At 37.8% G+C, this 20,994-nt stretch overlaps 1 protein-coding gene across 1 annotated transcript; it reads left to right on the top strand.

The window, feature by feature from the left end:
* The first annotated feature begins 16,572 nt into the window (after positions 1 to 16,572).
* LOC100030072 (ribosomal L1 domain-containing protein 1-like) lies at positions 16,573 to 19,634 on the top strand. The gene has a single exon (XM_001379636.4). The coding sequence runs from the start codon at positions 16,590 to 16,592 to the stop codon at positions 17,928 to 17,930; it is 1,341 nt and encodes a 446-aa protein (XP_001379673.1). The 5' UTR covers positions 16,573 to 16,589; the 3' UTR covers positions 17,931 to 19,634.
* Positions 19,635 to 20,994: the final 1,360 nt, after the last annotated feature.

The following is a 20,994-nucleotide window of genomic DNA, read 5'->3' as shown; positions in this document are numbered from 1 at the left end:
TCTATATCAGAAGCATAGAATTTTCCAACTGGAAAGAATAATTCAATTCCATTCAAGAAGTATCAAATGCTAGGACACTCAAGTGCTTTATTAAAATAGACACTGCCTGTTTTAAAATAGCCTACTATGTGCTAGGCACTGCTAGATACTGAGGATACAAAGTCAAAGAAAAATGCATAGCTTATGTATTCAGTATAAGTACAAAGAGAAAAATACAAATGTGTGTGTACAGTTTATATAAAGCAAATACAAATTGACATCGGATGGAGGATGGGGGGAGAAGTGGACCACAGCACTTGGAGTGGGGAGGGGAGAGATCTGGAAAGGCCTTGTATAATTTTTTTTTTAATTAAAAAACCCTTACTTTCCATCTTGGAATCAACACTGTGTATTGATTTCAAGGCAGAAGAGAGGTAAGGGCTAGGCAATGGGGTTAAGTGACTTGCCCAGGGTCACACAGCTGGGAAGTGTCTGAGGCCAGATTTGAACCTAGGACCTCCCATCTGTAGGCCTGACTCTCAATCCACTGAGCCACCCAGCTGCCCCCAAGGCCTTGTATAATTAATAGCACTTAAGCTAATGCTTGAAAAGAGCTGGGATTTCAGAGGTAAAGGTGAAGAAGATTGGTATCTCAGGCAAGGATAGAGATGGAATGCCTGATCAATTCACTTCATTTTATAAATGAGGCAACTCAGATGGCAGAGGAAATAAAGTGATCTGTTCAATTGTTAGCAAGTGATGTAGCCAGGACTTGAACCCAGGTTCCTAAACTCTCTCTATGGCTCTCTTTCCATTGCATTATAATGAGACATTTTGGTGCAGTGAGGAAAATACTGAATTTGGACCCAGAGGACACACTTATTTGACCTTGGGAAAATCACTTCCCTGAACCCTGAAGCCCTGAAACTCAAGTTTCTTCAACTATAAAATGGGGAAGGGTTGGATCTCTAATGTCCTTTCAGCTCAGATCTATGAACTGATGACTCTCAGATGAAAGAAAATCTTATATACTGTCATAATGAAACTGATATTTAGTTTCTTGGGTGTCTTTAATCACATTAAATGTATTTAGGTTTCCCTCTAGCATTCCAATCCGTTGCTACATTTGTTACACCTGTTTTTATTGGAGATTGGGGAAGGAGGGAGCAGCAATGACATGCCTCCATTGGGTATATTGCCTTATTCTCTGTCTTGGTATCCTGGGAATTTGACTGACCTTCTTTTCTGGGTGTGAATCTCATGCCATTCATTTAAAAGGTCCCATTGTCTTGAAAAATAATGGTTGCAATGGAACATACAAATACATATTAAGCTATGGAAATGAGCTTGGCTTGTCATGTCCAACTACTGGAGTTTATGGAGACTTAAAGTGAGACTAATGACTGATTCACTGGCCCCAGGGCCTCTCCTTCCAGGAGGTTGCCTTACACTCAAATCGCCTTCCTGAGTGCCTGGGGAAATCAGAGTAGTTATGAGACCAGTTAGGGCAGCTTTGGATCTAGTTAATCCTTTCTAACCTTTCCTCAGTCTCCCTAAAGTCTACAGAGACCATAGTTTTCAAAAGGCCAAATCAGAAAACTTGGTTTAACAAAGGAAGTAGCTTTTGCAAAGTTGTATTTTATTTTCTTTTTTCTTTTTTGCAAAGCTATATTTTATTTTATTATGTTTTATTTTCTTAAAAACTGGGACAACTTCAGAAAATCCAGGATGTACAGTTACTGAACACAAGAGGCACTCAATAAATGTTCATTGAACAAGTGAATGCATGAACCCATCTTTTTGGACAACATTAGGAGTGGGCAAGACTATCCCCAGTGGGATTCAGCTGGGGATAAATCACACTATGAATGTGCCCACAAGAAATCAGGTTAGAGAACAGTCTGGAAGGAGTGGGAGTAAAAGGGAGGAGGGGGCTTTCTTTTGATGACAGTGATGGAATTATGGCTTGACTATACAGATAAACACCTTAAGATGTTCCCTCCCTCTTTCCTCACTTGTTTATTTATTCATTTATTCAGCAAGCATTTATTGAGCAACTGCAACTACTATGTGTCAGCATTGCACTAGGTTTTGATGACACAAAGTCACATGTATGTATATATATATATATATATATATATATATATATATATATATATATATATATATATATATATACTGTGTATTGGCTCCAAGGCAATTCTCATATAATTTTTTGATAACCTCCTTTACTCCTGTTTTTTTTTCTGAGTTCCTCATTGATTACTTGTTGTAGCCTTCTTCCATATACTGTATGCCTCTCCATTGCTCTCACTATGATATTTATTATTAATTCTTCAAAGATTGCTACATTCTATGTCTTAACTAACCTATAGCAACACTGGAGAGTGTTGGTAGTAAAAAGATAGGTCTTTGCTTTCATGGGAAAATTGAAAGTTTAATTAGTTTGCAGTTTCTCAAAAACCATAGGTTGTATCCTCCACATTCTTTTCCATTCAGGGTCAGATTTGTTTTTCTATCTCAGATATAGAAATTATTGGACAAGTTTTATTGGTTGTCTATCCAAATGCATGTTTTAACCTAGGCACCAGGCATTTTTTATCCACTTAATCTTCCCCATGTGAATGGTTAGACCAAATGTCTTTGGATTACAGATCTTGTCCATGACGTTCTGTGTGTATTAGGGGTTGAGGCAATCATCACATATCTATAAGAAGGAGCATCTGGAGAACCTTAGCTTTCAACAAAAATCCTTTTTCTGCTTAGTCTCTTCTCTCACATTCCTCTATCCCAGTGTCAAGTACTTTTGGTGAGAATTCAAAGAATATATCTCCATGTCCAAAGCTTAGGCTATTTCTGTTGTTGTCTTTCAGATACTTACTAGACCTGTGACTCTGGGCAAGTCACTTAACCTCTGTTTGCCTTAATCTTCTAGAGCAGCAGTTCTCAACCTGTGGGTTGTGACCCCGGCGGGGGTCTAACGACCAAAACACAGGGGTCGCCTAAAGCCATCAGAAAATACATATTTCCAATGGCTTTAGCCACTGAGAAATCGTGCTACTTTACATCAAGATCTCAGAAAGAACGGGGACCCTGCTGCCTGCACATTGTACTAATATTAGTTATCTATCAGCAGCCCTCCCCCTATGAGGGGTGATGGGTTTACCCTGTAGCCTCGAGACCAGACTCAAACAGAGACCCAGAGAGAGCACCCAGGTGCTGGCTCGGGAGTGGTTAAGAAAGAGTCCTGGAGTGGATAACTCCTGGAATGGATAATGGAGCAGAGTAACCCCAGCAAAGTGAAGCCTCAGCTCGAACTGGAGGGAGACAATAGGAAGAAGAAGGCAGTGTCTGCGGAACCCCTCTCCAGGCAGGCCTTACCTCCTGCCCCAGCACTCAGGATGTCTCCTGCTGGATTAATATTTCTCAACATATAATTAAATATTGTTTTTGTGATTAATCACTATGTTTAAATTTTGTTTTATTTGTAGCAATGAGAATACATAATGCATATCAGGTATTTACATTCCGAATCATAACTGTAGCAAAATTACAGTTTTGAAGTAGCCACCAAAATAATTTTTTGGTTTGGGGTCACCGCAACATGAGGAACTGTATTGCGGAGTCATGGCATTAGAAAGGTTGAGAACCACTGTTCTAGAAAAAGAAAGGGCTAATCACTCTTAAAAAACTCCATGGACAGTATGGTTTATAGCTCACAAAGAGTTGGACATGATTGAACAATTGAAAAACAACAATAACAAAACTTCTGTTATTTCTTTCAAGCAATCTTGGATGACTTTAATAGGTAGATTCAAGATAATTTCTTGTAAAAGAATCTATGAGGTTACTATGCTTTACCAAATCAACTTATTTTCGATAAGAAATAATAAGCACATTGGGATCATTTTTTTTTACTTCCTTCAGTTAATTGTGAAATGGCAAAGATGTGGTTCATTGTTGAATATTGCTGATTGTTCTTTATTAATAACCTTATCTGGATTCAAATTTGGCCTCAGATATGTCTTAGCTGTGTTACTCTAAGCAAGTCACTTGACCCTAATTGCTCAGCTCTTACAGCTCTTCTGCCTTGAAACGGGTTCTGAGATAGAAGGTAAGGGCTTATTTAAAAAAAAACAACAACTTATTAAGGATGTCCCATGTTGGTACATAAATGATTTGTATGAAGATTTTGGGGCAGAGGGGTGGCAAAACATACAGAATTCTGACTTTGGAGTTAGGATGACTTGAGTTCATATTTAGCCTTCCAGACTTACTGGTTGTGTGACCCTGGACAAGTCACTTAACTTGGTTTGTCTCAGTTCTACATCAAAATCAGCAGGAGAAGGAAATGGCAAACTACTCCAGTATCTTTGTCAAGAAATCCTCCAAAATGGGGTCACAAAGAGTTGAACATGACTAAAATGATTTAACAACAATAAAGATCGTATATAGATGGGAAAGGGCATGTAAGTTGATAGTTATTAATGTTCTCTCATTCTCTCACAAAAAAATATTAACTAGATCTAATGTTTTTTCCATTTTTTTTGTATCTTCTCCTCCTTCAGATACCTTGCATATCTTCTCCAGCCTTGGAACACAGAATCATCCCCATCAGAATGATATGAAACTTCCCAGGTGGACAGGAGAAAGTTCCTATTCTAAGAGAAATTCTTTAATGTTCCTCTGGATGGAATGATGTTAGAAGATGGCAAGCCATGAGTGGGAAATATTTTAGGAATAAACCTGTGCCTTAATACATGATCCTTTTAGACCTTCTGGGGAACCTTGAAGAGGTAAAAAGAGTCATAGAAGGATGGTTTCCAGTTAATCAATAGGCATTTATTTATTTATTTTAATTTATTTTTAAAATTTTTTTAAATTTAAATTAATTTGTTTAGTCAATTTATAACATAATTTCTTGGTTACAAGAATCATATTCTTTTCCTCCATCCCCTATCCCCATCCTTCCTGTACCTGACGTGCAATTTCACTGGGTATTACATGTGTCCTTGGTCAAAACATGTTTCCATGTTGTTGGTGTTTGCATTAGGATGTTCATTTAGAGTCTACATCCCCAATGGTATCCCCTCGATCCATGTATTCAAGCAGTTGTTTTTCTTCTGTGTTTCTACTCCCACAGTTTTTCCTCTGAATGTGGATAGTGTTTTTTTCACATAGATTCCTCCAAGTTGTTCAGGAACACTGCATTGCCACTAATAGTGAAGTCCATTACATTTGATTGTACCACAGTGTATTGGTCTCTGTGTACAATGTTCTTCTGGTTCTGCTCCTTTCACTCTGCATCAATTCCTGGAGGTCATTCCAGTTCTCATGGAATTCCTCCACTTTATTATTCCTTTGAGCACAATAGCATTCTGTCACCAACATATACTACAATTTGTTCAGCTATTCCCCAATTGGAGGACATCCCCTCATTTTCCATTATTTTTTGCTAAAACAAAGAGCGCAGCTATGAATATTCTTGTACGTGTCTTTTTCCTTATTATCTCTTTGGGGTACAAACCCAGCAGTGCTGTGGCTGGATCAAAGGGCAGATAGTCTTTTAGCACCCTTTGGGCATAGTTCCAAATTATCTTCCAGAATGGCTGGATAAATTCACAACTCCACCAGCAATGCATTAATGTCCTGACTTTGCTACATCCCCTCCAGCATTCATTACTTTCCTTTGCTGTCACGTTAACCAATCTGCTAGGTGTGAGGTGATACCTCAGAGTTGTTTTGATTTGCATCTCTCTGATTATAAGAGATTTAGAATACTTTTTCATGTGCTTATTAATAGTTTTGATTTCTTTATTTGAAAATTGCCTATTCATGTCCCTTGACCATTTATCAATTGGAGAATGGCTTGGTTTTTTTGTACAATTGGTTTAGCTATTTATAAATTTGAGTAATGAGGCCTTTGTCAGAGGTTTTAGTAATGAAGATTGTTTTCCAATTTGTTGCTTCCCTTCTAATTTTGATTGCATTGGTTTTGTTTGTACCAAAACTTTTTAATTTGATGTAATCAAAATTATTGATTTTACTTTTTGTGATTTTTTTCTAGCTCTTGTTTGATTTTAAAGTCTTTCCTTCCTTTACCAAAGATCTGACAAGTATACTATTCTGTGTTCACCTAATTTGCTTATAGTTTCTTTCTTTATATTCAAGTCATTCACCCATTCTGAGTTTATCTTGGTGTGGGGTGTGAGATGTTGATCTAAACCTAATCTCTCCCATACTGTCTTCCAATTTTCACAGCAGTTTTTATCAAATAGTGGATTTTGGTCCCAAAAGCTGGGATCTTTGGGTTTATCATAGACTGTCTTGCTGAGGTCACTTACACCAAGTCTTTTCCACTGATCCTCTTTTCTGTCTCTTAGTGTAAACCTCAAAATTTCTCAGACTTATGAATGTTGGAAATTTCCCCCATTGGGGAATCTTCTACTTAAAAAATTCCCTAGCAGATAGTGAGAATTCTACTTGAATGTGAGGGCTCCTTGCCTTGGGAATATCCCTACTCCACCCTACTTAGGACTGTTTTAGGACAGAGAGCTCCTTGAGAACAATGAAAAGTACTTTGATCCATGCTTATGGAAGGGACAGGAAGTTCTTTGAGTCATGACTGTTTTAGAATTGATACAATGGGATACTAAGTACCTATAAAGGTGGGCAACTTTTAAACTACTTAGACCTAAAAGGTGAAAACTTACTCAGAGGTTTTCTCTTAATGAAATTAGTCAACATAGCAGCATTTTTTTCTCTCTTGCTAAAGAGATTAATCTACTCAGCTGTGAATTCAAAATGGGCTGTCTTTTGGAAAACATCTACAGTGATTGGTAGATGTAGGGACTTAGGGGAGGTGACATGGGAGAAAAACCCCTATATAAGAAAAAGCAGAATCTCTTGAGGATATAGATATCCTTTTGGAGAAAGCCTTTTGGAGGATCTCAATCTCTATTTCTGACTCTCATTCTGAAGGAGAGCTCCTTGAGGAGCTCCTCTGAGGGGCTCTGTCCCTCTGGGGTAGGAGCTCTGGAGGCTCTTGAGAGAGGCCCTTTGAAACAATCTCTGGCTGGAAGACTCTTTGAGGAAGGATGCTGGCCTGGTGTCACTAAAATCCTTGTTTAGTCAGACCATGTGGTGAGTGTTAAAAAACTGATTCTTTTCTTACTCTCTCCTTCTTTGATTACTCATTGTATTGTTAATTAAAAATCTCTATAAAACCCAATTGACTTGGGTATTTGAATAATTGGGAATATTTCCCTGGCGACCACCTTATATTTGATTTTAAAACCCAAGACACTGTAGTGAAACCTATTTCTGTGGTCAAATTTGTTCACCCTCTCTTATATCTATCACAATTTATATCTTCCACTATTTTAATCACTACAGTTTAAGACCTCAACCATTTTAAATCTCACATTAGCCAGTACCAAATTGTTTTGATGACCACTGCTTTATAATATAGCTTGAGATCTGGGACTGCAAGGCCATCTTCCTTCACATTTTTTTTCATGATTTTCCTGGATATCCTTGATTTTTTTTTCTTCCAAATGAACTTTGTTATGGTTTTTTCTAATTCAGTAAAAAAGTTTTTTGGTAGTTCAATGGGTATGGCACTAAATAAGTAAATTAATTTGGGTAGGATTGTAATTTTTATTATGTTATCCTACCCATGAACAATCAATGTTCTTCAAATTGTTTAGATCTAGTTTTAATTGTGTGCAAAGTGTTCTGTAGTTGTGTTCATATAGTTCCTGTGTTTGTCTCGGCAGATAGATTCCTAAGTATTTTAATATTATCTAGGGTGATTTTAAATGGAATTTCTCTTTCTAATTCTTGCTGCTGAGATGTGTTGGAGATATATAGAAATGCTGATGGCTTATGTGGGTTTATTTTGTATCCTGCAACTTTGCTAAAGTTGTTGACTATTTCAACTAGCTTTTTGGTTGATTTTCTAGGATTCTTTAAATAGACCATCATATCATCTGTAAAGAGTGATAGCTTGGTTTCCTCATTGCCAATTTTAATACCTTCAATTTCTTTTTCTTCTCTAATTGCTACTGCTAATGTTTCTAGTACAATGTTAAATAATAGCAGTGATAATGGGCTTTCTTTTTTCACTCTTGATCTTATTAGAAAGGCTTCTAGTTTATCCCCATTGCAGATGATGTTAACTGATGGTTTTAGATATACACTGTTTATTATTTTTAGGAAAGGCCCTTCTATTCCTCTACTTTCTAGTGTTTTCAATAGGTATGGGTGTTGTATTTTGTCAAAGGCTATTTCTGCATCTATTGAGATAATCATGTCATTTTTGTCGGTGTGCTTGTTAATATGGTCAATTATATGGATGGTTTTCCTAATATTGAACCATCCTTGCATTCCTGGTATGAATCCTACCTGGTCATAGTGGATAACCCTCATGATCACTTACTGGAGTCTTTTTGCTAGTATCCTATTTATGATTTTTGCATCTATATTCATTAAGGAGATTGGTCTATAGTTTTCTTTCTCTGTTTTTGACCTTTATCTTTGGAATCAGTAGCATATTTGTGTTGTAAAAGGAATATGGTAGAACTCCTCCTTAGCTTATTCTGTCAAATAGTTTGTGTAATATTGGGATTAGTTGTTCTTTGAATGTTTGATAGAATTCATTTGTGAGTTCATTTGGACCTGGGGATTTTTTTTTAAACCCTTACCTTCTGTGTTGGAGTCAATACTGTGTATTGGCTCCAAGGCAGAAGAGTGGTTAGGGCTAGATAATGGGGGTCAAGTGACTTGCCCAGGGTCACACAGCTAGGAAGTGGCTGAGGCCAGATTTGAACCTAGGACCTCCCATCTCTAGGCCTGACTCTCAATCCACTGAGCTACCCAGCTGTCCCCGGGATTTTTTCTTAGGGAGTTCTTTGATGGCTCGTTCAATTTCTTTTTCTCTTATGGGGTTGTTTAGTTAGTCTATTTCTTCCTCTGTTAGTCTAGGCAATTTATATTTTTGTAAATACTCATCCACATCACCTAGATTATCACATTTATTGCTGTATAATTGGGTATAATAGTTTTTAATAATTGCCTTTGTAGCATACCAGGGATGTTGACATTTGGGAAGTATGATTGATGTATTGATATTGTACTACCAGACACATGGTCAGACCTCTTAATGTTCATTGTGTGATAGGAACAGTCCAATGCATGGGCAAATTCTTGGGCTGGGCGTGGACAGCCACACTGCCTCGGCTGGGAGTACACTCATTTGCAAGATGTGGGCACTTTTGCTTGGAGTACACTCATTTGCAAAGCGTGGGTTGGATTTACTTCTACCTATTTGTTTTCGTCACTATCAATTCAACCAATGTTAAGACCTATGCTATGTTACATATTCATTCAATACCTCCCAATCCACATCCCTCATTAAATACGGATGAGGCGTGTTATTCCTTGTATTGATTCCTGTTTCCTTGGAGTTCTTCCTCCTATCTCTCCTTATCTTTCCTAGTGACACTATCACCCACATGCTTCCTATCTAGGAATTCTTACCTCCACGTGTTTCCTTATTTCTCAAGTATTCCTTTAATTAACCTTCAAAGGAAAACCTTATAAGGGGTTAGCGCCACTCCCCATATCAATTAACTTATCTTTGAGTCTTCATTTATCACCCATTTTCCTCAGGCTCCCTTCTCCTTCTCAAGTTATAACCCACAAAGGAAAATTATATAACAACCACTGGCCGGATTGTTATAGCTTTAATTTCCTCTTCATTAGAGGTGAGGTCTCCCTTTTCCTCTTTGATACTGTCAATTTGGTTTTGTTCTTTCTTTTTTTAAATTAGATTGACCAGTACTGTGTCTATTTTATTTTTTTTTCAAAATACCAGCTTCTAGTCTTATTTATTAAATCAATAGTTTTTTGACTTTCAATTTTATTAATTTCTCCTTTGATTTTTAGAATCTCTAATTTAGCCTTCATCTGAGGATTTTTAATTTGTTCACTTTCTAGTTTTTTAATTTGCATGTCCAATTCATTGTCCTCAGCCCTCTCTAATTTGTTAATATATGAACCCAAGGATATAAATTTCCTCCTGAGTACTGCTTTGGCTGCATCCCATAGATTTTGGTAGGATGTCTCATCATTGTCATTTTCTTAAATGAAATTATTAATTTTTTCTATGATTTGTTCTTTAACTAACTGAATCTGGAGAATCGTATTGTTTAATTTCCAATTAATTTTTGGTTTGCCTTTCCATGTGCCCTGACTAATTATTATTTTCATTGCATTGTGATCTGAGAAGGTTGCATTTATTATTTCTGCTCTTTTGCACTTTTTTGCCAAGTTTCTATGCCCTAGTGCATGATCAATCTTTGTGAATGTACCATGTGCTGCTGAAAAGAAGGTGTATTTCTTTTTGTCCCTATTTATTTTTCTTCACATATCTACTAATTAATTTTTCTAAGATTGCATTCACTTCTCTTACATCTTTCTTATTTATTTTTTGGTTTTATTTATGTACTTCTGATAGAGGAAGGTTCAGATCCCCCACTAGTATAGTTTTTCTATCTATTGCATCCTTGAACTCCACTAGTTTCTCCTTTAGAATTTTGGATGCTATGCCATTTGGTGCATACATCTTGAGTATTGATATTTCCTCATTGTGTATACTGCTTTTTATCAGGATGTAATTACTTTCCCTATCTCTTTTAACTAGATCTATTTTTACTTTGGCTTTTTCAGATATCATGATTGTGACTCCTGCCTTCTTTTTATCAGTTGAGACTCAATAGATTTTACTCCATCCTTTTACCTTTACTCTGTGTGTGTCTGTCTGTCTCTTGTATGTTTCTTGTAGACAACATATGTTAGGATTTTGGTTTTTAATCCACTCTTCTATTTGCTTCCATTTTATGGGTGAGTTCATCCCATTCACATTCAGAGTTATAATTACCATGTGTGTATTCCCCAACATTTTGATTTCCTATCCTAATTCTTCTGGAGGCTTTGATGGGATTAAGCCCAGCTGAGTTGCAGAGCTGGATGTGCCCTGAGGCCAAAACGTGTGAGGGGGGAAATATGGAGTGTCTCAACTGCTGCAACTAGGTTGCATGCTCTGCACTTCTTCTCTAATTGCTTTCCCACCACCTGTTTGAAGCTCTAAGCCTGGCACAGCTTTGCCGGTAAGGTACTCTCTCTAGACCAGCACCCTTGCCTGCCCAGAGGTTCCAGCTACCTCTGGAAGCTTAGCACTCCTTCTTCCTTCTCCTTAGACCAGAGTGTTCTTGAATTCTGGCTTTTGGGGGCAGGAGGGCTCCTTGGCTGTCTTGTTGTTAGGTTTGATTTTCAGTCCCCTAGGAGCATTTAGTTTGTAATTGGTAAGGAAGGGTTTTCAGAGGCCTGAACTTTTGCTGCCTCTATGCTGCCATCTTGACTCCGCCTCCAAGCATCATTTATTTAAACACCTGTTGTGGCCAGGCAGTACTAAGTGCTAGAATAGAAAGATAAAAGAATGAAGCAGTAATCCTGGACTTCTGGTTTTTTATCTCTTTAGTCTTCTCTGTCTAGGTCAGGGCAAATGACTTTCTGATTACAGATCCTTTCAGCAGCCTCTGGAAGCTACATTCCATGAGAGGAGATCATATGCATAGTTATAGAAAAAGCAAAACACATGCAAAGCAAATACTAGGTAACCTAGTTAAGGGAGGTGGGAGAAGCTAGACCAGCAACTGGAAAAGGCCTCAGACCAAAGGTGGCAAGTGAGTCTCTGAGTCTTAAAGGAAGCTATGGATTCTGAGTGAGAATAGGAGGAAAAGCATTCAAGTCATGGGTAAGAGTTCTGTAAAGGTACTGAGATGAGAGATGGAGTGTAGTATGAGGAACAGCAAATAGGAAGATCATAGAGCACATGGAGGGGATACGTTAAAAAAATACAACCAACTGTGAAGATATTTTGTGAAGCAGTTTAAATGCTATACAAAGGAATTCTATTATATTCTAAAGATATTAGAAAGTCAGAGGCAGCTGAGAGGCTCAGTGGATAGAGAGTCAGACCTAGAGACTGGATGTCCTGGGTTCAAATGTGACCTCAGATACTTCCTAGCTGTGTGACCCTGGGCAAGTCACTTACCCCTCCTTGGGTAGCCCTTACCATTCTTCTGCCTTGGAACCAATGCATATTACTGAGCCTAAGATGGAAGGTAAGGGTTTAAAAAATATTAGGGAGTCACTGGAATGTTTTTCCAGTTGGGGGCAAGAGGCATGACCAGACTTTTGCTTACAGAAAATCACTTTGGAAGCAGAGTGGAGAGTAGATTAGAATGAGAAGAGAGTTAAGGAAGCAAGACCAATGAAAAAGCCATTATAGCAGTCCATGGAGAGGTGATGAACTAGGCGGGTAACAGTGTGAGGAGAGGGAAGGGGATGTATACAAAAGATATTGTGAAAGTAGAACAAGACGACAAGAGATTGGGTATGTTATATTGGGATGAGATGGAGTGAGGAATAGAGGAAGTTAGGGGTGTCCTTAATAGTAATAGGTAATATCAGAAGATAGGTGGTTTCAGGGGGGTGGGAATAATGACTTTTGTATGGGATATTAACTTTGAAATACCTATAGGGCATCCAGTTTGAAATATACAATAGGCTTGGATCTTATAATTTCAGAAAATACATGTTGAAAATTGTTATTACATGTAATTGGGAAAATAAAATATCTTTGAATAAAAAAGAAAGAAATGTCCAAAAGGCAATTAGTGATTGGGAACAGAAGTTCAGGAGAGAGAGAGAGAGAGAGAGAGAGAGAGAGAGAGAGAGAGAGAGAGAGAGAGAGAGAGAGAGACAGAAACAGAGACAGAGACAGAGTCAAAGACAGAGATAGAGATACTAGAGCTGGATATGTTCACCTGGGAATCATTTGCATAAAAATGACAATTGAAACCCTGGGAGCTGATGAGATTACTAAATAAGACAGTGTAGAGAAAAAAGGGGGCTTACAGTAGAAGTTTGGGGGGTATTGAGGAGACAGCAACAGATAGAGGGCAGCTAGGTGGTGCAGTGGATAGAGAGGATAGAGTGTATAGCCTGGAATTGGAAAAACTCATCTTTCTGAATTTAAATCTGGTCCCAGATACTCACTAACTGTGTAACCCTGGACAAGTCACTTAATACTACATGCCTTGGGTTCCTCATCTGTAAGATGAACTGGAAAAGGATCTGGCAAACCACTCTAGTATCTCTGCTAAGAAAAAACAAATGGGGTCCCAAAAAGGCAGAAATGATTGAAAAATAACTCAACAACCACCAACAGATAGAAGGAGGAGAACAAAGAGAGAACAGCCACAAAACTCCAGAGAAAGATTCCAGGAGGAGAAAGAAGTTTATATGGTGAAATATTTCAGAGAGGCCAAGAAGAATAAAACCTGAGAAAAGGCCATTAAGTTTGGTGATGAAGAGCTCATCAATAACTTTGGAAAGAGTATACCAGTTAAGATGACAGTTTTTCCTCATGGGTAAAATGAGAGGGTTGGATCAGATGAGCTCCAAAGGCTCTTCCAGTTCTAAATCTATAATCCTAGTCTCCCCTGACTGTATGATATTGAGAAACTGCCAAGCTTTTGATCTTTTATGTCGATGATTCTCCAACTTTGCCATGATTTTCTCTGCTGTATGGCCAACTTTCTGAATATAATTTTGTTATTTCATGAGGACCTTGTCATGTCCACTTCACACCCAAATGAATTCACTCTCTGGCCTTTGAGCTCCCAAGCATTTTGATTTATTAAGGAATGCATGCCAGTTTAACAAAAAACAACCAAACCCCCTCAGCTTTGACACTCTGGGATCCTGAATACAGGAAGAGACAGACTTCTATACATTAAAAACCATGAGTCAAATAAGACCAATTTATAAAAAGAAAACAATTAACCAGGGTACCACATTAGGTTATCTGATTTCTAATTGAAGAATAAATTAGGGACTCTCAAAACTGGGTAGAGGAGAGTAAACAGGTGAAAAGTCCTAAATTCAGATAAAGAGCAGCCCAGTTCTCCCAAATGTCTGCAAACAATTAAAAGAACATGGAAATAATTACTTATTGATCAGTTTGAGGTGTAAAAATTAAATTAGTTTCTCTACTAAAAGTATTATATTTTTAGAGGTTTATTAATGATTATTAGAAATCAAGGAAATAAGAAAATATAAAATAAGAAAGTGCGTGCCTAGGGCCCATAGCCCATTTAATTTCACTTACTACATCTTGAGAGACTTGTGTGCTTAGAAGTGGAAGCAGAGCGAGACCAAATAGGAGGTACAGTCAATTTAAATACCGATTTTGTTCTCGGCCCAGGTTGGGATTTTTGTGAGATTATAGGGAATTCTGGGAACTGCCAAGGACTTTTGGAGATTGAAGTCTGGGGTTCAAATCTCCATTTTTACAGAGGTCATTTCTCAGATAAAACATATGGATTTCTTGAGATGTATAATTGTGAGGAAATTCTTATATCAATTTTTGGATCTAATTTGGTTTCTGGTCAGCATAACCTAGGTCTTTAAATCTCAAGTAAGGGGCAGCTAGATGGTTCAGTGGATAGAGAGCCAGACATAGAGATGGGAGGTCCTAGGTTCAAATCTGGCCTCAGACATTTCTAGCTGTGTGACTCTGGGCAAGTCATTTAACCCCAATTGCCTAACCCTTGTCACTCTTCCCTCTTTGAACTGATATTGATGTAAAATAGAAAGTAAAAAACAAATCAAAACAAATAACCTCAGTTAAAGGTGGTTCAACTTCCCAGCCACACAGAGCTATATTCAAACTATGTAATAAGGTCTTCTTTCGATTCCCACAGTTGAATACAATTTTCTCACAAGATAGAAACTGGCCTACACCCATAATTGAATAAAAAGGAACCTGAGCTAGCTCCAGAACTGAGGCACAAGATGGAGTCAGCGTGGTTCACTCAATTCCCACAATTAACCACCTGCTGCTCCAATCCCTTCAATTTCCTCACTACGTCTTCTCAACCTCTAGCTTTCTAGCTCATCTTTATGTGTCATATTTCTCTATTAGAATTTACAAGCCCATGGAGGGAAGGAATGGTCTTGTCAGCTTGTATTTGTATAATTCATATTTAGCACAGTGACTGACACATAGGACCACTTCATATTTAATAAATACTGTATCTCTATTAACCTCTGTCATATAAAATGATAGAATATAAGTTTCTAGAGGGCAGGCATTGTTTCATTTTTGTCTTAGTATCCTTTCATAAATGCTTGTTGAATGATCAAATCAAATACCATTAAAAAAAACCCAATCCTTGCCTTCTTTGAATCAATACTGTGTATTGGTTCTAAGGCAGAAGAGCAGTAAGGGCTAGGTAATGGAGGTTAAGTGACTTGCCCAGGGTCACACAGCTAGGAAGTGTCTGAGATCATATTTGAACCCAGGAACTAGTTCTCAATCCACTGAGCCACCTAGTTACTCCCTCAAATTCTATTTTAAATATATTTGGAAATTCTCTGGATAAAGTTGAATCTTACTGTGAAGTGGGATTCTGAAATAAGGAACCACTTTCTAACTGAAAAATTTTTCCTAGTGCTTTGCTTAGATCATGGTGCATTCATGTTTATTCAAACTAAACAATGAGTATGGCGAAGAGGGATCAGGAGGACAGATGCACCCAGGGTGTCATCAACAGTCCTTTGCTTGGAGAGTCATGAGAAAGAGAGAGTGGCTAGAGCTAGGGGGAAACAGCATCTCAGTCTTAAGAGACATATCCTTATATGCCAGTTCTCCTATTACTCAAACTCTGAGGATGACATTACACATTTGATTTGGGAAATTGCTTCTTCACAAGTCCAGGCAGGTCTCTAGGGAGGAGAGACATTCAGGAGTTAAATTTGGATCTCTCCTAATTTCAGGACTTCTTCTCTACCTTCTGTCCTCAGCCATGACCCTGGATACTGCTTCTACTCCTAGGATGGCTTCCCAAACTGTCACCTTCCTACAGAAAAGAGTGTTATCAAAGCTCTTCAATTCCAACCCTGTAGGGACAGACAAGCAAGAGTCCAAAGCCCATGAACCTCATTGCAGTGACTTCCTTGCCAATGCAGATACACGAGAAATACTGGTTTGGGAGCTCTTGAGAGTGGTGAGATACCCTGAAGGAATCCAGAGCGTGGGTTAAGATTTCTTCACCCCACAAGACAAGTAGGGCATGCTATAAAAATAGTTCTGATTCAGATCCCTCTCCCCTACCTCTTCCAGACCTACCCAGAGAATAGCATTCCTCATTGATAGGGAGTCCAGAAGAGATAAGGTGGGGCCCAGGAAATTGTTTTAGGGAGATAAAAATTGTCTCCTGTAAAACAACAGCAGTTGTTTCCAAATGAAGGGTGTGCAAATTTACTTTGTGATAATGCAGCAGGCTTAAGGTAAAGATGATGCTTGTGTGTCTGATCTTCTTGGCTTTATATCTCAGAATACCCAACCTGCAAGGAAGATCCCTGTTCTTTTCTTTTGTATTCTCCATTACAGAATGTAAGCTTTTTTTCTTAATTGAAAATTTTATTTAATTAATTAATTTAGAATATTTTCTCGAGGACACGTGCTTCCGAGTAAAATGGATGGTCAAGCGGGGGAGAAGACTGAGCCTAATCTCGTGTCGCACGAGCAGATTAAAAAGGCTACAGAAGCTTTGTTGAGTTATACAAAGAAGAAACAAAATGATAATACATTACTTTTGAATGAGAACGAGAATGTGTTTTTAATGGTGACATTATGGAAAATTCCCCCAAAGGGAAAAGAAATCAAAATCCCTTTGCCACACGGTATCAGGTCTGATTCAAAAGACATATGCTTATTTACCAAGGATGAATCCAATTTAACTTCAGAACAGACAGAACATTTCTATAAGCAGCTTTTGAAAAAGAAGGGAATTACAAGCATTACTGAGGTCATCCCTTATAAAAGATTAAAACAAGAATATAAACCTTATGAAGCCAAGCGGCGCCTTTTGAATAGTTTTGACCTTTTTCTTGCTGATCAAAGAATTAGACGACTTTTGCCCTCACACATAGGAAAGCATTTCTATCGAAGAAAGAGAGTACCTCTAGCAGTAGACCTCACGACCCAAAATTTGTTGGAACACATCAATAAGATTGTCCAGGGAACTACATTGACTGTCACTAATCATGGTTGTTGCAATACAACACGTGTGGGTCACACTGGAATGCCTGTAGATCATCTAGTAGAAAATACTGTTGCTGCTATAAAAGTGCTTTCAGAAAAACTGCCAATGAAGTGGGAGAGTGTAAAAATTCTACACCTGAAAACAGAAAAATCTCTTTCCCTTCCAATCTTTTCTTCATTTGTCTCCCATTTGGGGACTCATAAGAAAACTAAGAAGCAAAATCAAGGCAAAAAAGTGACCTCGAAGCCTGATCAAAATGCAGTGAGGCCTGATGGTGAGGGAAATTTGGAAGGTCATGGGCTTGAGGCCACAAAGGATGGCAAAACAGAACCTGACTCTGAGGATGAGATTCCACAGCTAGTTCCAATTCAAGCAACATCTCCTCAAAAGTGTCCAGAGAAAATAGCCCTAATTAAGGAGTCTACAGGAGAGAACCTCAGCCCTGAAACACCACAAGCTAAAACTCGTGGTAAAAAGAGAAAAGCCTCCATGGCTCTGGAGACTTCAAAACAGATTAAGAAAGGTTCCACACAATTGAAGAAGACTCCAACCACTGGCAAAGTAAGAAGCCAAGGACCCATCCCTAAGAAAACACAGAAAGAAAATAATTCTTCCCTAGAGGTCAAAGCTCTGGAGAAGACTCCCAAGAAACCACAACCCAAGTCATTTACTCACAATAAAGTAGGGAAAATTATGAAATCAGCTCCCAAAGCTCCCCAAACTCCAAGACAAAAGCAGAAAAAAACAAAAGTCACCCCCAAGTCCACCTAGGTATCTTTTTTTTTTTAATTTTCTTTCTTTTATTCCATTAACAAATCTATACATAAGTTTCCCCAAGTTACATGATTGTTGTCTCCCTCCCCTGTCCTCCCCTCACCCATAGTTGACAAGCAGTTCCACTAGGTTTTACATGTATTTTCACTCAAAACAACCTAGATATCTTTTGAATGGCATTTAGAATGAAGTCTATTTTTACTTGCTTTTCTATTTACTTCACACAATGAAAAAAATAAGTGTTTTCAGGGTCAAATCTGATGCTTCAGTTCCCTTATTCTGTAGTAGCATTTGTTCCTGAGCCAGTCTTCCTCCTGTTTTTAAAGTAGTTCTGCTTTATTAATGTTGCTGTCTATGTTAACTTAAGCCTCATGGCTTGAACTGTTTTCTTGTCAGATTTAATGCATTTATTTTCTTTACTAATACCTTAAAATAGGTCAAGTTATTTGTGAAGCAAACAGTGAATTGATACAGGGTTAATGAAGGCAAAAAATGACCTTTCCTTTTTTTTTTTAAACCCTTACCTTCCGTCTTGGCGTCAATACTGTGTATTGGCTCCAAGGCAGAAGAGTGGTAAGGGCTAGGTAATGTGGGTCAAGTGACTTACCCAGGACCACACAGCTGGGACATGTCTGAGGCCACATTTGAACCTAGGACCTCCCGTCTCTAGGCCTGGTTCTCAATCCACTGAGCTACCCAGATGCCCCCGACCTTTCCTTTTTTAAGATTTTTCTTCTTCTGTCCCTTAATCCTTCCTTACAATCAAACAGGTTTTTAGCCCATAAGTTGGGTGGTTAAGCTGTTGGAAGATTCAGAATAGACTATATCTAGTGGCCAAAAATCCTTCTAATTTTAAAATATAGTAAAAAATTTGCATCCTCAGTTTTCTCTATTGTTTTTTAAACCCTTACTTTATATTTAGTAGGGCTATGCAATTGAGATTAAGTGACTTGCCCAGGGCCACACAGCTGGGAAATGCCTATGGTCATATTTGAACCCAGAATTTGTCTTCAGGCCTGGTGCTCTATCCACTCAGTCATTTAATTACTCCCTACCTTCCTTGTTGTTTGAAACCAAAATCGGGAAACAATATTTATGTGCATTCATTTCATTCCTCTACCTTTTATTTTAGTTTGCCAATCCCAGGAACAAATAGGTCATTAAAGAATCTCTACGCAAGAATAATCTCTCAACTAGGCATAGTTTAAAGTATAGGCAACAAAATAAAGAAATGTTCAAAATAATGAAAAAGCCATTAAAAGGTTAGATAGTCGCTGTCATCTCTTTGAGGTGCCATAAGACTTGTGGGTACAGCAATATACTTCTAGAAAATGCAATGTATTTTATAGTTTGCTTTTTTTTTTTGCATTTCAAATGGCAAACCATAATTCATTTTAATTAAATATAAACAAGGAAAAAGGCACAATGATTTGTATTATTCAAGTATTTTGCATAGATGCACAAATATCCTCAATTGTAAACAATTAATAAGTGAATCAAGGAGACAAGGATCTAAATCGTGTAAAATCTCCCAAATCAAAAGAAAACTTCACATATACCCTATAGCCTCGACACATACCAATAAGCTAATGCACTCCACACACACCGTCAACTTCTCCATCTCTATTTCCTTATAGTTTGCTTTTTTAAATTAACTTTCCTACTGATAAATAAACATGTTTGAAAAAGTGAAAAAAAAAAGAATATTTTCTCATGGTTACATGATTCATATTCTTTCCCTCCCCCCCCCCCCCATAGCTGATGCACAGTTCCACTGGGTTTTTCATATGTCATTGATCAAGACTTATTTCCATATTATTGATGTTTGCACCAGGGTAATCTCCAAACATATCTCCATTGACCCATGTGATCAAACAATTGTTTTTCTTCTGTGTTTCTATTCCCACCATTCTTTCTCTGAATATGGATAGTATTCTTTCTCATAAGTTCCTCATCTGCATGGCTGCTAGTAGAGAAGTCCATTACATTTGATTGTGCCAGTGTATCAATTTCTGTGCATAATGTTCTCCTGGTTCTGTTCCTCTCACTCTGCATCAGTTCCTGGAGGTCATTCCAATTCACATGGAATTCCTCCAGTTTATTATTTCTTGGAGCACAATAGTATTCTATCACCAACAGATACCACAATTTGTTCAATCATTCCCAATTGGAGGGCACAACCTCATTTTCCAATTTTTTGCCACCACAAAGAGCATGGCTATACATCTATAAATATTTTTGTACAAGTCTTTTCCCCCTATGGTCTCTTTGGAGTATAAACCCAGTAGTGTTATGGCTGGATCAAAGGGCAGACAGTCTTTTAACGCCCTTTGAACATAGTTCCAAATTGCCATCCAAAATGATTGGATCAATTCACAACTCCACCAGCAATGCATTAATGTCTCAATTTTGCCAAACCCCCTCCAACATTTATTACTTCCCTTTGCTGTCACATTAGCTAATCTGCTAGGTATGAGATGGTACCTCAGAGTTGTTTTGATTTGCATTCCTCTAATTACAAGAGATTTGGAACATTTCTTCATGTGTTTATTGATAGTTTTGATTTCTTTATTTGAAAATTATCTATTCATGTCCCTTGCCCATTTGTCAATTGGGGAATGGCTTGCTTTTTTGTACAGTTGATTTAGCTACTTATATGTTTGAGTAATGTAAAAATGGAGATATTGAACCCTAGACTTCAATCCCCAGAAGTCCTTGGTATTTCCCAGAATTCCCTATAATCTCACCTGAGTCTCCACCTGGGAGAGATTACAATTAGTATTTAACTGGCAGTAACGCCTACCATGCTCTCTCTTCAATTGCAATGATGTAGGAAGTTAGTGGTAAGCTAAGCACAAGGATTCTGAATTGGCTTATCAGCCATGGGCATGTGATTTTTATTTTGTATCTTCTTTATTCCTTGATTTTCTAATAATTCTTAATAAACCTCAAAAAATATAATTTTTTATTACTAGATACTAATTTAATTTTTACAGTTTTTGGCAGCCACAAGATTGGACAAGAACTTCTCAATTTTTTTTTAAAGATAGCCTAGATAATT

This window comes from Monodelphis domestica, chromosome 1, assembly GCF_027887165.1.
Source record: "Monodelphis domestica isolate mMonDom1 chromosome 1, mMonDom1.pri, whole genome shotgun sequence".
Classification (NCBI taxonomy): Eukaryota; Metazoa; Chordata; class Mammalia; order Didelphimorphia; family Didelphidae; genus Monodelphis; species Monodelphis domestica.
This window is presented reverse-complemented; position numbering and strand designations above follow the sequence as displayed.

Bases quoted from the DNA above. Each gene is read 5' to 3' on its own strand.
- LOC100030072 (XM_001379636.4), top strand. From the start codon at position 16,590: ATGGATGGTCAAGCGGGGGAGAAGACTGAGCCTAATCTCGTGTCGCAC.